This window comes from Thermobia domestica, chromosome 7 (assembly GCF_964235325.1).
Source record: "Thermobia domestica chromosome 7, izTheDome1.hap1.1, whole genome shotgun sequence".
Taxonomy (NCBI): domain Eukaryota; kingdom Metazoa; phylum Arthropoda; class Insecta; order Zygentoma; family Lepismatidae; genus Thermobia; species Thermobia domestica.
In genome coordinates, this window is record NC_137460.1 from 163,174,484 (window position 1) to 163,190,972 (window position 16,489).

The 16,489-nt window shown below is 37.4% G+C and overlaps 1 protein-coding gene across 1 annotated transcript in view; it reads left to right on the forward strand.

Annotated features, from left to right (window-relative positions):
• The window catches only part of LOC145690551 (protein CutA homolog), a 106,880-nt gene extending 90,895 nt beyond the window's left edge, over positions 1 to 15,985 (forward strand). The window contains exon 7 of the mRNA XM_081765542.1: positions 15,730 to 15,985. Within this exon, the coding sequence (XP_081621668.1) occupies positions 15,730 to 15,804 (75 nt within the window). The 3' untranslated portion in view covers positions 15,805 to 15,985. The remainder of the gene's footprint in view (positions 1 to 15,729) is intronic.
• The last annotated feature ends 504 nt before the right edge of the window (positions 15,986 to 16,489 follow it).

Sequence of the window (16,489 nt, forward strand, 5' to 3'; positions counted from 1 at the left end):
TCAATAGACGTGAAGATTATAAAGTCGTTTATATCTTTATTTGGTATCTCAACCCGTTCTGGAGATATAGTCAATATGGATCAAGTTTGCAACACTGCTTAAAATTATGTACTTTCGAGAACTTGTAATTACACCTACCAAGAAGTGTATCATTGCAATGTTAGGAAGCAAAGTAAATTAAAAAATGTTTTCAAAAAGTCTCACATATACGCTATTTTAATCAATATATCATATTTAACCATTTTTTAGATCTTCGGAATCGTTTGAGATATCAAATTGCTGTAAACGGTTTTATGTCTATTTAAAACAATCTACATAATTGAATATCATACCTACCTAAACAATTCTTTAAAATAAGGTATTTTGAAAAAAAAAAAGTCAACTCAATTCTTTGAAATTGAGCTCCTTCGTGGCTAAGCGGTTAGCGTACGCGCCTTTGGCGTGGGAGACCCGGGTTCGATTCCCGGCGGGAGCTCATGTGGTTCGGATTCCACGTTAATCAGTAGGTCCACGTCTCATATAGCCTCGCTGCTGAACGGGACGTAAAACTCAAAATCACCTCACCTCAATTCTTTGAAACCGTTTGTTTCTATTTGTTCGAAATACGTCATAACAGTCATACGTCAATACAGTGATGACTGTAATATTCGACACTAAGATATTTTGGATGTGTACTATCCCGTCCATCTCACTTCACCATTACTGTTGTAGAACCTCCAAAATTTTGTTGTGTTTCCATGTTTGTGATATATATATATTTGCAGCAGTTTAACTATGATCTTAACACAACACTTTACACTTAACTTATAGTGTATTGATTAATTATAGTTTACTTGACTTAATAAACGTTCCAAATAGAAAACACTGCATGCCCTCCTCCATAAATTACTTCTTGGAACTTTAAATAATTTAGGCTAGTACTACAGTAATTTGGTTAGAAAGATTGTAAAAATAGGTGTACTGTTGTATCTCTTTGATAATTGTTCACTGGAAGAAAATACATCCAGTTAGCAATGGGAGGAAAAATTCAACTGTTACTTTCAGCTAATATGGCTTTTCAGTGAGGAATAAATCCAAAGATTCGTTTACGGTTCTCGTTTGCAGCTATAAACAGGTTCATTATTTTTTCAACACTTAAGTTTTCCAAGATATCAGCGTGAGTGTGGCAAATTGCAAGGTGGTTCAGTCTTTTCTGCGTCATACTGCTTCTTAAATAGGTCTTCAATCGACGCAGTGCACTGAAGGACCATTCTGGTTCACAAGAAGAACTTGGTGCAACTAAAATTATTCTCAGCAACATTTCAACATTGAGAAACATCCTTCTGAAAAAAGAAAGGATAACAGGAACTGTGACACTTGGTAATTGTAAAACTATTTGAATATTCATTAACCCTGGGAGTCCCGAACGGGTCCATTGTACCCATTCGACTTTTCGTTTATTAATTGCAGAGTAAGTTTTCGTGAGTGGTCGCTAATATTCCGTGACTTTTTCTTTATGGTGCTGCTCTCCCATGTTATGTCAGAAATGCTTTGTTCTTTTAAGTCACGTGGTATACATAAAAATTATAGCATTGTGTACCAGATGGGTCCAGCGGACCCACTGCATATTTTAAATAGGAATACTGGTTCAACTTTGGTTGTGATTTACATTGTGGATCATAGATGGCAGAATTAACGTCAGTGTGTTCTTTATTCTTTGTTATCAGTCTTATGTTTAAAAATGTTTTACTTATAAAGTAGTTTAATGCAGTGTTAGTAAGTATTCCTAACTAATTATTCCTTTTGTACGTAATGTCTACTGGTTTATGGTGTTTTCTTCCTGACACAACTTCTCAGGGGCATATTATAAATTTCTACCTATAATATATTCTAAACCAACCAGTGCCTACCCCCTACAGAGGGCGTAACCCTCTTCGGATAGTAGCTAGCGTCGGCTAGCTGGAAAAAAAAAAACAGTGCCTAATTCATTTTAGTCATTGGATTTAGTGTGTGAGGATAATGGCACGTGGCGGACTTTCCGATAACGATATACGCCAATGTCTGTTGGCAGAAGAGGAGGATTTTTCTGGTGATTCGACAGATGATGGAGAACTGGACTGTGAATTATTAGAGTTATCTGCAAGTGAGAGTGATTTTTCTGATAATGACAGTGGCTTGCAAGATGAAGCAATTGTCCGCTCCAGAAGTGGCTTAGAAGATTGGAATTTAGTACCCTTCACTACCAGTCACGGGCGTGCTGGTGCTGCCAATATAATTAGTAAGGATTGTGGTCCTACACGGTATGCTAACAGGGAAGTTGATGATGAGAAATCTGCTTTTTGTTTATTTTTTCGTAGGAACATTCTAGAAACAATTTGCAAGTGGACTAACAAGGAAGGTAGGATAAAATTTCCTCGTGAGTGGAAACCTATTAGTGTTGAGGAACTTCAGAAATATATCGGTGTGCTAATACTTATTGGGGTATACAAATCAAAGAATGAAGAAACTAGGCAGCTCTGGAGTAAGGAAAACGGTCGGCCTATCTTCAATTCCATTATGAGCAGGAATCGTTTTCAACAAATCAATTCCGCCCTACGTTTTGATTATGCAGAGCTCAGGCGCCAGAGAAGACCTGATGATAAACTATCTCCAATTCGTGCAGTGTTTGAAGACTGGGTTAAAACTCTACAGGACGCTTATATTCCCGGAGATAACATGACGGTGAACGAACAGCTTGAGACTTTTCTTGGACGTTGTCCCTTTCGACAATACATATCAAGTAAACCGGGTAAATATGGAATAAAGTTCTGGGTTATTTGTGATAGCACCACAAGCTATGTGTGGAAGATGCAAATATATAGCGGAAAAAGTCCAGAACAAGGAAGAGAAGTCAATCAAGGGGAAAGAGTCGTTCTTCAACTGACAGAAGAAATTGCTGGAAGTTGTAGAAACATTACTGGGGATAACTTCTTTACAAGTCTTTCTCTTGCACGTAAATTGAAGGAACGAAAACTCACCTACGTCGGAACTATACGGAAGAGTAAGCCAGAACTCCCAACTTCTTTTACCAAAGCGGATAAAAGTAGGGCTGTAGGAAGCAGTTTGTTTGGATTCCAACAGGATGCCATGATAGTTTCGTACTGTCCCAAGAATTACAAAACTGTTACTCTTCTGAGCACAATGCATAACCAGCCTGAAGTTGATACTTCTACAGCAGAGAAAAAGCCAGAAGTAATCCTTTACTATAACAAAACAAAGTCTGGTGTGGACACTATGGACCAGATGACCCACTGTTACAGCACAAAGCGAATGACAAGGAGATGGCCTCTGGTAGTATTCTTCAACATGATTGATATAAGCGCACTCAACGCTTATATTATATTCTTGTCATTACAGAAGAAAGACAAGAGGCAGAGATTGAAACGCCGTAACTTCCTGATTTCCCTCGGCAAAAAATTGGCCCATATTGGAGAAGACTTTCCACAGAAGAGAAGCCACACAGAAACTGATCAGCTCACGGAAAAAGAGTCATCCAAAAAGAAAGCTAGATGCGGGATCTGCCCATCAAAACGTGATCGCAAGACAAGAACCTTCTGTACCAAATGCAAGACAAATGTGTGTTCTGAGCATAGCAGAGTTGTTTGTGAAAAATGTTTCGTACACTAACCTTAACAAATGCAAAAGAAAAGGCAAAGGGATCGTAATTTTCAGTTTTGTGGAAGCAAATATTTGCTACTTGTAATAAATTTTTTATTATGTGTATATAAAAGGTTGACTATTTCATTATGCCTAAAAATTAGAACTTCTATTTGAGTTCATATAAAGAAATAGTAATACTGCTAATTTAGCATATTTCTAGTGTACGGTATAACTACGATAACTACCAAGTGTATTTTATTAATTCGTCATAAATACATTTGCAAAAATGACATAATTTAGTATTTCGTTGTTCATTTTCTCCCCAAAATTTAATTATATGTCTAGATGGTGTCAATATATTACTGTGGGTCCATTGGACCCGACTGGTACACAAAGGTATAAAAATATGTCTGGAGTTCCAGGGTTAATCTTTTAGAGATTAAAATATAAATCCGAAAGATGGTTCTTCATTGCAAGTCTTAGTTAATAGTTTTAATTTTCTGTACTAATAAAATTTCAAATTATTAATTACATTGACATTAGTAGTACCTACTTTCCATTTTTCAAACTAACTACAGGGTGGTCCGGAAGTGGGCGTACCCCCTTTTAGTTTCAACAGTATAGTGTTAGTTATTGTAGAATGTCTGTACACAGTTACCTTGAAGTCTTAAGAGTCTTAAGTGTCATAAACATCGGTATGATCACCATCCATGTCGTAACACAGCTGAATTCTGCGCCAAGTTCTCGCAGATGTTTTGCGAAGATACTCCGGAGACACGACGGTGAAGGCGTGTTCCACAGCTGCTCATAATTCCTGCATTGTGTGATATCGAGTGTTTCTTACTAGTTGCTTTATGAAACACCAGAGAACATTGTCTGGTGTAGTCAGATCGGGACTTCTTGGAGGCCAGGCAAAAGGGAGCTGGTGGAGATGCACAACCTCTTCCAATCCAGCGGCCAGGAAACGTCTGATTCAAGTAATTGTGCACGTGAATCGCAAAGTGCGCTGGTGCTCCGTCCTGCTGTATCACAACAGTGTATTTGATACCATTCGTACCAGTTGAGGCACCAGTAAGGGTACGATCCAAAACCGGACCAAATCCGTCAGAAAACACCAATCAGGGCACGCCCACTTCCGGACCATGTTGAACTCTACTATAAACGTGGATATGTAAAGACATTTTTGACATCTGCAAACGGTCGGAAGAACAAATTGTATCTTTATTTATCATTGGAGATTGTTTCTTTCCTTTGCATTTTTCATTGGACTGGCATATTTACGGAATAGCATGTACGCTGAGTAAGGTTGCTCTGCAAACGCTGCTGTATTAACAATAAAAAGGGAAGTACATATAGGATACTTTAATGCTTACTTTACCTTGAGATTTTTCCTTATAAACAAGAGCTGTTGCTCTTGATTAGGAATGGGCACGAGCGAGTTCGAGCGAGTCTTCTTTAAAACTCGGCTCTACTCAAAATAGACATCTTTGAGCTCGGGTCGAGTTTCGAGTCGAGTCGAGGCAAAACGAACTAAATCCTGTGTGTAGTTTTAAGTACTCTCTTCAAGTATCCGACATAGTCAATATAATTATTATGAATAATACTACTACTTCTACGACAAATTATTATTATTATTATTATTATTATTATTATTATTATTATTATTATTACAACACCATGTATAAACATGAAAGATGGGCGGTTTGTATCTGAATACTAAAAACTAGCTGACTGCTTATCTCGGTAGTCGTGGAGTCTAAGACACAAGGACATCGTTCACGAGATTCCGGGTTTTATGTTCCGGAGGAGGGTGATGGTAGGCATGGAGTCATACGTTTATAGGACCCACCAAATTAATTGCCCTAGGACATAAAGTACATTCCCAGGAGATGTGCATTCCTTGACATCTCATCACCCAGAAGAACTCCTCCGTGGCTAAGCGGTTAGCGTAAGCGTCTTTGCGTGGGAGGTCAGAGTTTGATTCCCGGCGGGAGCTCATGTGGTTCGGATTCCACGTTAATTAGTAGGTCCACGTCTCATATAGCCTGAACGGGAGGTTAAACTCAAAATCAACTCAACTCTTCACCCAGAAGCTGAGAGAAAATAACAACTGAACCTTTGCTTCACGTTAAGTAGATGTCAACTGTTGAACCTGCCGCTATTCGAACATTACCACATTGTTGCACTTTCATAAATATAATAAAGCACGAACCATTGTTGTTGGCAGATGTCAAACAGTTAAATCTAAAAGATCTATCGAGATTCTCCTATAGGTTTTTCTATTATTATTATTGCATTGACTTAATTTCTTGGTGAATGCATTTGTTATCTATACCGGGCTATACGGAGTATATGCGATTGTATCTGTAATCGAGTTTTGTATATAGGTCTAAAGTGAAAATTAATTACGTTAAGGAAGTTTTAACTAGGAACAGTTTTTTTCTACCTCTTCGCTGCCAAATGGCGAATATACTTGTCTTCTATGTGCGCGGTCCCGGCTCTATTCTCAACAAGTTTTGCCTCCATCGGTTTCAACAACCGGTAGGAGCAAATTTTTCTCAGTTCATTTTCTGTATGCGCAAAAAGTTCTCAGAGTTAAGGAGGCGATTTAGAGTTCCAGGGTCATACCCAAATGAGGGCAAGGGACCACGGCCCCACCTACCTGAATCAACGAAAACTATTAAACACTGCTTCTATCCATTAATTCTTCAATATAGCTTACAATAAATTATTCGAGTTGGAAATTTGCACTTGACTGTACAAGTACTTAGTTTCGTATTAGTCTTCTTCACAGCCGAGACGCAAATACAAAAGATCCATTGAGCCAGATATGCAGTCACTTCCATAAAAGCGACACCTGACTCCCGGCGAACAAATAAACTCGATAAATTTGAACATGTTAAATCGTCAGTGTCGACTCTAATGATGCAACTGGGGCCGCGGGTTCTCTGTTGCATGAGATCCCTGATTCGATCCCAGCTCGCGCGAAGTGGACTTTGGGTGAACAAACACCGTGTGCGTGGATTTTCTCTGGGTTCTCCCGTTTCCCCCCACTTTCTTCATTCCACCATTTCATTAATTTCTCATCATCGCCGTCTCCTTTAGCCTAGCCGGCATAACCGTGGGTCATAAAACTTAAAGATTTCAAATGGTGCAATTGGTTTAAATAGGTCGGCTCACGGCTTGTTCGCCACAGAGCCGAGCTCAGAAAAAACGTACATATGTCAGGTCTACTGAGCCGATGGCTCGCTTCAAGCGAGCCGGTTCGAGCTGGTGGCTTACCTGAACCGAACCGAGCTCATGGCTCATCCCAACTGAGTCGGCTTGAGCTATCGCTCAATTGAGCCGAGTCGATGGCTCGTCCCAACCAAATGGCTTAACCCATCGGCATAATTGAGTCGAGCCGATGGATTATCCCAACAGAGCCGAATAGAGCTGTTTGATCAGTTGAACCGAGGCGAGATGGTTGACATCACTGCCCTGATTGGGCTTCTGCTTGGGTTCAAAGTTCTAACGTGCAGGTCTCAGCCTTGATGGTGAGAACTGTAGTATATACTTATATTGGTGCTCATGACATTTGAGGCTGTCTCGTTAAAAAATCCATTGTTGTCTCGATACTGAGACGAGACGAGAAGTGAGCAATGTCTCCTCTCGTGAGCAACATTAAAAGTATTTCACATTACTACTTACATTTCTCATGGCTTTCGCTTTCCAATCTAATCAGGTCATGATTTCAAAATGTGCTGAACGAGTGAGCCATTTATCGAGCTCGACTCCACTCAAAATTCAATCTCAAAACAGTGACTCTGCTCGGAACTCGACTCGAGAAAATTACCTTTGACTTGACTCGAAACTCGACTGGAGTCGAGTTTTAGCTCGACTCCTGCCCGTCTCTACTATTAATATAATAGCCCTACACATTTTGATCACCAAAGGTCCTCTAAAGTTGTAATTCAGCTCTGAATCTTCACGTAATTAATTGATTGATTAATTAATTAAAATTTGGTTGGGCTCTGAAGCAGCGTAGACTATTTAGCCCGTCAATGACATGAAGATATTGCCCCTTAACAATTCAAAAATTAAAATTAGAATCCGGTCTCAAATTCATATCAAGATTAAAAACTGAGGCTGTAAAGAAGTATTCAGTACACATAAACACAAGACAATAACAAAACGGCACAATTTAGAAGTAACACTATAGATGATTATACTAGCTGTGTCTCCAGACGTCAGAGCCTCGTTAGCCTGCAATACCAGTGACCAGGGTGCTATGGTCACCTTGCAAATACAGTTTCTAGAGTACAATGAAGTAATGTAATGAAAGATGACACTTTAACTTCTCAATGCACGCTTTTTTTTTTTTTTTTTTTTTTTTTTTTACTTAAATGAAATTTACGATACCTTATTGAGTTCCAAATTAAACAATGTCATTAGTGCCTTCAAAGTTTAATCTCTGCAGTTATTAGTTTCTCACACATAATTTAAATTTATTGCATAGAAATGGAGAAGCTAGACATTTTTTTTACTATATGTGACAATGTAGGAAACAAAGTGGAAGCATATAAATAATTAAAACATGTTTACTTACCTTACACCTACGTTCATATCCTTCAGAATCGTCACAACGTCTGTGATCGTCTTTGGGCAGTACTTGAGATGAAACATCTGTAGTTCTACTCTGAATGACGATAAGTCAATCTCTGGGTACTTGGATATCTCATCCCAATTAGCGTTCTCTTCATGACCAAGGAGAACATCTTCTTTTGCTTTCACCTTTTCCAGTCCCTCTTGGTTGAATCTTGCTCTTAAACCACACAAAGCACTGTCAACAACCATATAGTATTCATTTCTGTAAAATTCTTCAGGTGTGGTAGGAAGATATTCTTTTGCTGGGCCAGATAGCCTCTGTGGTGTTCGTTTCTTTCTTGGAAGTGAAATGGGTACCAAATCAAATTCAGTTACCTTCCTTTTGGCTTCTTCAAAAATGCGAATAAATGATTCTTCATTACGTTGAAGCTAGTATAAACAAAGTCAACAGCACTCATAAGACCTGAAGCTGTTTGATGTGGGCCTTGAAGTGTCCTGTTAAGAAGCTCCAACCTACTGATAATATCTCTAGCCATTATGAGCCCAAGAAGTGTAGATCCTTCTTCAAAAAGCCGCAAAAGCCCAGCTGCTGATCCTGGAGATGTGTTTGCATTTCCTTCAGTCTTCATCTCTTCTAACGTAGAAAGAATTTCTTTATAATGTTCAACAACTCCTGTTATTTGACTGAGTCTACAAATCCACCTAGTGGGACACAAGGGTTTAATGTTTACAATATTTGAGACGGGACCAGCAGCATTAGCCTCGATCAGAGCAGAAAATCTTGACCTCACTGGAAGTGACTGCGAAAACAGTACTCCTAGTTCATGCACCCATTGCAAAGAGTTTCTCACTATTTCTGACGCATTACAGGCATCCTTAACCACAAGATTAGCACAGTGAGCTCCACAATGTACGTAGAAGGCAAGAGGTTGCTGTTTACATATTATAGATTGAACACCAATGTTTGCACCACTCATATTTCGAGCGCCATCATAAGCTTGTCCTCTGAGTTGAGCAATGGGAAGCTGAAGTCTCACCATCGCATCTAGAATAACTGAAGCTATTAACTCACCTGTAGTTTTTGATATACTGTAGAGCCCAAGAAAACTTTCATGAGGACAGAGATCTTCATCAACCCACCTGGCACAAATACTTAATTGTTCTTCACCACTCACATCACAGGAACCATCAGACATGATAGAGAACAGAGGAGGGTTTTGAGATTTGATTTTGTTACATATTTGAAAAACAATTTCTCTGCCCATGATTTCCAGAATTTCGTTCTGGATTTTACCATCCATGAAATTACATCTCTTCTTGTTTCCCTCTATCCAGCTCTTCAATTGTGGGAAATCTTCAGAGCGAAGGCTCATCAACTGAAAGAAATTCCCGGACCTGGAGTCATATCCTCTAAACGCGAGTCCCTGTCTTGCAAGATAGCGTATACTTGAAATTATTTTTTCCAGGCATTTCCTGGCTTTCAGTTGTTCATCTGAAACTTGTTTGTTTAGTTGGTTTTCTATTGGATTTTTCCTGTGTGTGTAGCACAGTACAGCCAGTTTATGGCATTCTGAAATTTCGTGTATACGGAGTTTCTCTTTAGCCTTCTTCCAGTTGCAAAATCCAACAGTAGTGAAAGCGTCTTCCATGTTTTTAATAAGAACTTTTTCTTTATTGTTTTTCAAGAAGTCCATACAGTAAGAACAGAAAATACCTTTAATATTGTTTGGATCGACGTGCAGCCAGGGAAATGTCTGGAACCAAGTTGACACAAATTTCAATGTTCGACCTTTCAGATACTGTTGTGGAAAGTTTGTAGGCAACACTAAAGGTTGATTAGGCTTTGAAAAGTTCAGAGGGTGGGGAGAATCTGAACCACTTGCTAGACATGGAGATTGAGTAAACACTGATGATGATGGTGACCGGAGATTCGAATTTCCATTGTCAGTTTGAGGTTGCGATGCATCAGTTGAACTATCAATTAAATTTTCCTTCTTTTTTTCTTCAATAATGGTACTGCTTTGTCCCACACTGCTGTCTTCTTTTCTTTTTCTTATGACAAATTTATCCATTGTAAACACACACACACACAATAAAACACTAAACAGAAGCAACAAATAAAAAAATCAGATCAATGTTATATTCACACACATGGACAAAGCTGTATAAACAACATTACTGTTGGAGGAAATAGACTGGAAAACACGTCTTCTCAAAAACAGTGGCACAGAAAAGCACACGCGGACACAGTCCAGTTGACGAAGATGAACAATACTTTAGAAAGAACGTGCAAAGAGACCTACACACCCACACATGAAGAAAAAGGTCTCTTTAGGTAGGTTTTCAATTACACTTCTGAAGTTAAACACACGTGTTGTAATATGATTCATCCATCGATTTTGTCGAGGTTGCCGCAACAGTGCTGCTACTTTTACACGTAGCCGATACACTAAGAGTCGGTATATTATAAAAAGGTTTCATTCCGTATTTTTTCTTTTTGTAGTGCAATATTCCTTGCAGCTACCGTTTTCTTGGAAGACAAAAGATAAAAGGCAGAAATACTTAAAACTGAGCATGAAAAGTTTCAAGTACTAAGTGAGATTCGAAATATTTTGGCTTGGAAGCAAGTTGTAATACTTTCACAAAGCGGTAGCTGTGCAAAATAAAAAGTCACACTAAGAAGTGCGTATTTTCAGCTAGTCTACAATTTTCATAAATGTATATTTCAAATCTATTTTTGCTGCAATTGAACGTGTGCACGCTTTATAATAGTTTCCGATGTAGCTAATATAGTCTCGCTACGTTCTGTACTTCACTTGTATACCCTGGTAATTGATGCAGAATTTCCTTCAATGAAATTGTAAGTTAATTCTTTTCTCATTCCAGGAATCACCTGTAGCGTCATTTCAGATTTTTCTAGAGAGGGCAAGATTCTCTGTTTACATAAAAATTTCAGATTTTTTATTAGTATGTTAGTATTCAATTGATTAAAACATGTATTTGTCAAACTCAGGGGGAGCAATTGCCCCCACCTGTCCTACCCAAATGACGCCCCTGGGAATCATTAATTCACAATCGATGTTCCCACTCCAGTATTTCATCATTTTTGCCGAAATATTATAGGAAAAATCCCTACTATACAATTTTCTGGGGGGACAATCCCCCTCTGGTAAATTTCTGGGGGGGACGCGTCCCCCTCATCCCCCCCGGCGGGCACGCCCATGTACAAAGTCTTTACAACATCCTGGTCTACGTAAAAATACCCTTTTATGTTTACAAAGTATGTCTCTAAATGATGAAGCAATTTCCTCATCAAATGACCTTACTGAATTTAAAATTTCATCTACACGCTTGTAGAAGAAATCATCATCTTTCATAATTGACGACTCATTTACCACATTAACATTATTTTCTTTCAATCTGTCAAATTTAATATTAAAAACATCATTTCCAGAAGGTTGACTCTGCGATGCAATATTGTCTTGTGCAGGAATTAATTTTTGAACAATAACATCATCTAACGTCTTTATGGTGAAAGTTTTGTTCTCGAAATCTAATATGGTACGCAGCTGTGTTAAGAAATCTAAGCCAATTAATATTTTTTCATTTAGCTCATTAATAACTAATATAGGTATCATAATTTTAAAGTTCTGTATACCTATTTCAATTTGAGTTTTACCTAACACCTTTTTTTTTTGTGTTTACCGATATAGTCAACCAATAACAAATTGTCTACCTTTTGTAATCTTGGGTTCGAAAAGTCCTTAGTTATTTCTCGCCAGAAGGCATACGATGAAAGCGAAACTGTAGCACCGGTATCAATTAATGCGTGAATAGGAATTTCATTAACTGTTATATCAGTTCTTGCCGTGCAGAAAGTTTTTAAGAATACAAAATCTTTATCAATGTTACTTAAATTTTCATCCATATCATCATCAAATCTCCAAAAACAGTTAGCTATTGGTATATATTGATAAACATATTAGTATCTAAAAGCTTTAGATTAGTTTCGCAATCAGAAAATTGATCTGAAGTATTTGATGCCGACGTTGGTTCAACCCCTTCCACATCAGCACATTCTAGTTTAAATTACGTTGACTTGTAACCTCATTTAAGTCACATTGAATCCCACAATCTATAGTATTTTTTAAGCGATTAGGCATTGTTACCATATTTTGATTCCTATTTACGAAGTTCCTGCCATCTGCAAATTGATTTTGTGAGAATCGACGATAATTATTATTCCTACTGAAATTCCTGTTGTTATTTCTGAAATTTCTGGCTCCATTTCTATAATTGGGTTGCGTTTGATTTCCGGTACCATTAAAGCTACTCATTCTATTATTGAAACTACGAACATTAGCATCATTTTCAGGTTGTGTATCTACGTTACGAACAGATGCATATTGTGTCTGGTTACGTGTATAATTACCCTGACCTCTATCCTGCATCTTATTGTTATTCTGAATTGCAGATTGACTCTCATAACTTTGAATGAGCATAATTAAATGATTGAAATTAATGCACTGAGCCGACATTAACAACTGTTGTAGTCTGAATGGCAATAAGATCCTAATTGACGCTATAATTCGGGATTCCGGATGGTTCGGATTTAATGATCTCAGCTCATGATATGTTGATACTACAAATTCAGTAATACTACGGGGTAACTTTGGATTGTAGTGGTTCGTTCGCAAAACAGCATCTCTATTGGCTACCATAAAATCGTTTTCATAATTTGACAGAAGAGCATTCTTAAAATCTGAATACGAATGAAGACTACCTCTAATAGCCTTAAACCATGTCAAGCAAGGTGGCAACAAAATATGTGGTAATAGTTTTAAGAATTGAGACTCATTTACACCGATGAGCTCCCATTCATCCTGGAATTTTTCGAGAAATGCCCTAGCGGGTATATCTCCTGGCACACCACTAAACTTTGTGAGCGACTTTACTTCGCTAAACCGCAACTGATTACCTGTTGATGTCTTCATACCTCTACTGGAAATGCGTCTGCGTTTGGATGTTTTTCTCTCTCGTTCTTCTCCGCCACTACTCTCTGCACCGCTCGATGATTCAACAAATTCCAATGTTGCTCTTGGAGGATGATCAGGTACCCAACCTGTGGCTATAGGATGACTCATGCCTTCGGTGTCCTGGAATGAAGTTCCGGGAATGCATCTTTCTTTGATGAAATTAACTTCATCTTGGAGTACCTTCATGGGTGGTTTTCATGGGTGTTGATTGTTGATTTTAAAACATCCAGGGATTCTTGTATTTCTGTGTTTCTTTGTACGACTTTTTCTATCTTTTCTTCATACTTTTCGAATTTTTCCACCACATGTATGTTCATTTGATCTAACTGATGTTGCACATGCTCCCATCTATCTTCATTACGTTGGTTCAATTTTACTAATTTTTCATCAAACTCGTTGACTAACTGAGTTAATTTCTGGTCCACATGTTGCATTTGCTGGTCCAATTTTTCATCTACATGTTGCATTTGCTGGTCCAATTTTTCATCTACATGTTGCATTTGCTGGTTGAATTTTTCATTCACATGTTGCATTTGCTCAGATTGGTTTTTCATCTGTTCGGACTGGTTTCTTATCTGTTGAGCCTGGTTTTTCATCTGTTGGGCCAAGTCTTTTAGAATATATGCCAAATTGTCATTCGGAGTCAACGCAGGATTCACACTTTGTTCATCAACCATATTTATATTTTCTGTACTCATTGCCACATTTCGTGTAATTACTTTTCCACTTCTTAATATAGTGATGTTAAGGTCACGTTGAAATGCCGTTTTTACTAGACCTTCGAAACGACACTTTATATAACTCCCGTGGTGAGGCACCAATTTTTGTAAGAGGTCTGTCCTGGTTCGTTATTTAATCTTCAAAATAATTCACAACGCGTATTTATCACTTTCTTAACTGGCTTTTAATATTTGACCATGAGAAGTGTACATAATTAACTTTTCTGCACATATAACAAAATATATAGACCTTCATACACACACTTATTTACCCGTCAAGATGTCTACGTACATATACAATTATTTATATCGTTGCTATAGTAATAACAATTCTTATTTTAACTACCGATTACAAAATAATAATCTCGAAATCTCTATATATCTTTCTTTCTCTTTTATACATTATAATGTTCACATAATTCGCCTCTGATCCCTTTCTGAAGATAGGCACAGATTGCCAATGATACATACAACGTTATCGTTGTAGCCCACCCTCATAGAATGAAATCATATGGGGATGAGGTCTAGACATTTTGCTGGTCATTCTGTGGAAACTCAGTGGCCTATAGAAAGCATCCTGGGAACTGCTTGTTAATGCATTTTCTAACATTCAAGGCATAATGCAGAGGAGCTTCATCTTGCATGAATAGCATCTCATGTTTCTCGTTCCATTCAAAACTTGTAGGCCATGCAAAATTAAACATTTGTAGCTAACGTTCAGCGTTGATAGTGACTCTCAACAAATAGGGTCATAATGCGGGAAGAAGTTAATCCACACCACACTGTTACTTTCGGCCTACTTTGAGTTCTTTGAGTTATCTCTTTGGGATCAATATCTGATAGTAATGGATATTATTACCAGTAACGAAGCCACATGAAACAGCTTCATCACTCCAAAGAATGTTTTCAAACAGGTCTGGATTATTTTCGTTACCCGAACATCATTTCACAAAATTCAATACGCCTATCACAGTCATAGATACGATATAATGAGGCTTTCATGGTTAGTAATGTAACTCTTTGTGGAGAATAATACGCATAACATAGCATAAAGCGATTATCTCGTGCAGCTTGTCTTGTTGATTTTGAAGAGTTTCGCTCGAACATTTCCCTCATTATGTTCACCGTTTCCTCTGATACTGAAGTCTAGGGCCTATCTGATCTCCTAATGTCCAGGGCACTTCCGGTAGTCAGTAATTTTCTGTGGCAGTTTTTTATTGGTTTTGCATTCAGAACAGCATGTCTCCCATGTTGAGACTTCCACCATCGTTGCACCTGAGTTAAACTTTGCTGCAATTTTGGCTCTCTCTTCAATATTCAATCTATCTAGCCATATTTGCGGCTTCAAAGAATCTGAAAAAAGCGTAAGTATGGCATGCTTGAGACAATAAAGTAAGGTAAGTTTCATTGCAATGTGTACTAAGTTTAGTAGGAATAAAAGATAATATGGATCCATATTTTTTAGTGCTGTGTTACGATACTTCAAGGTTAAAATTAGTGTATATTCAGGTAAAGGTTAAAATAGGGAGTTATTTACTTCCCACCGATATATTAAAAGGAATTATACGTGTATAAATTTGTCTCCTCAATGCTTTCTCTCGCCAATACTTGAACCAACCAACCTGTCCTGTTAGTTTTATTTTTCTCCAGCTGAAACACAATAATCTCAGCTCTGGAAGTATAACAGCACTAAAAATGTATGAATATAAGAATGGTGCATTATAATGTATCTCATCTTTAATACTTAAAAAGCTGTTTTGTAATTCCAGATACAAGGAGGAAATAAACCATACTTGGACTGGGTGGGTGAAATAGTACCTGAGAAAACGTCTAGTGAGAAGTAAGTTGTACAGTGCATATTCATATAAAGACTGACATTTTGTACAAGTACAGTGAATTGTACAGCATCTCGAAGAAACAAAGCGTGCATCAACAGCAGCAGCAAATAACTTAAACTATAATACTCGTAAATTATTCTAATTTGACTGTTAACGGGTCATATTAAATAAAATAATTCCAAATAAATCAGATATTTTATTTATATATATATATATATATATATATATATATATATATATATATATATATATATATATATATATATACTCTTCACCTTACTTCAATACTTTATATTGACCTTTATAAAGTTTGATACATAGGTTTGGAATCATCATGTATTTTTCTTACAAACTGTCTATCGCATGTCACTGGACTGATATGAATAAAACTTTCTGTAGGTATTAGTCCCAGATGAGAGATGATTATTATTTGAGGCATTTGATTCTGAGAACTTTTACTACTTCACATATGAGTTCATGGTAACTTCAATTTAAGAGAGTATTTTTTAATCAACACTTTGGTCAGTATTACTACCATATTTAGTGTTAACATGAAGAGCTATTTAGTATAAACAAGAAGAGCAGAAATAACCCAAAAAGTTTTTTTTTAAATTTTTTTTTATGTTGAAACTATTTTTGTTTTATATCAAGACTAACTGAAATACTGGTTCTTTGCACGGGAGAATAGGCG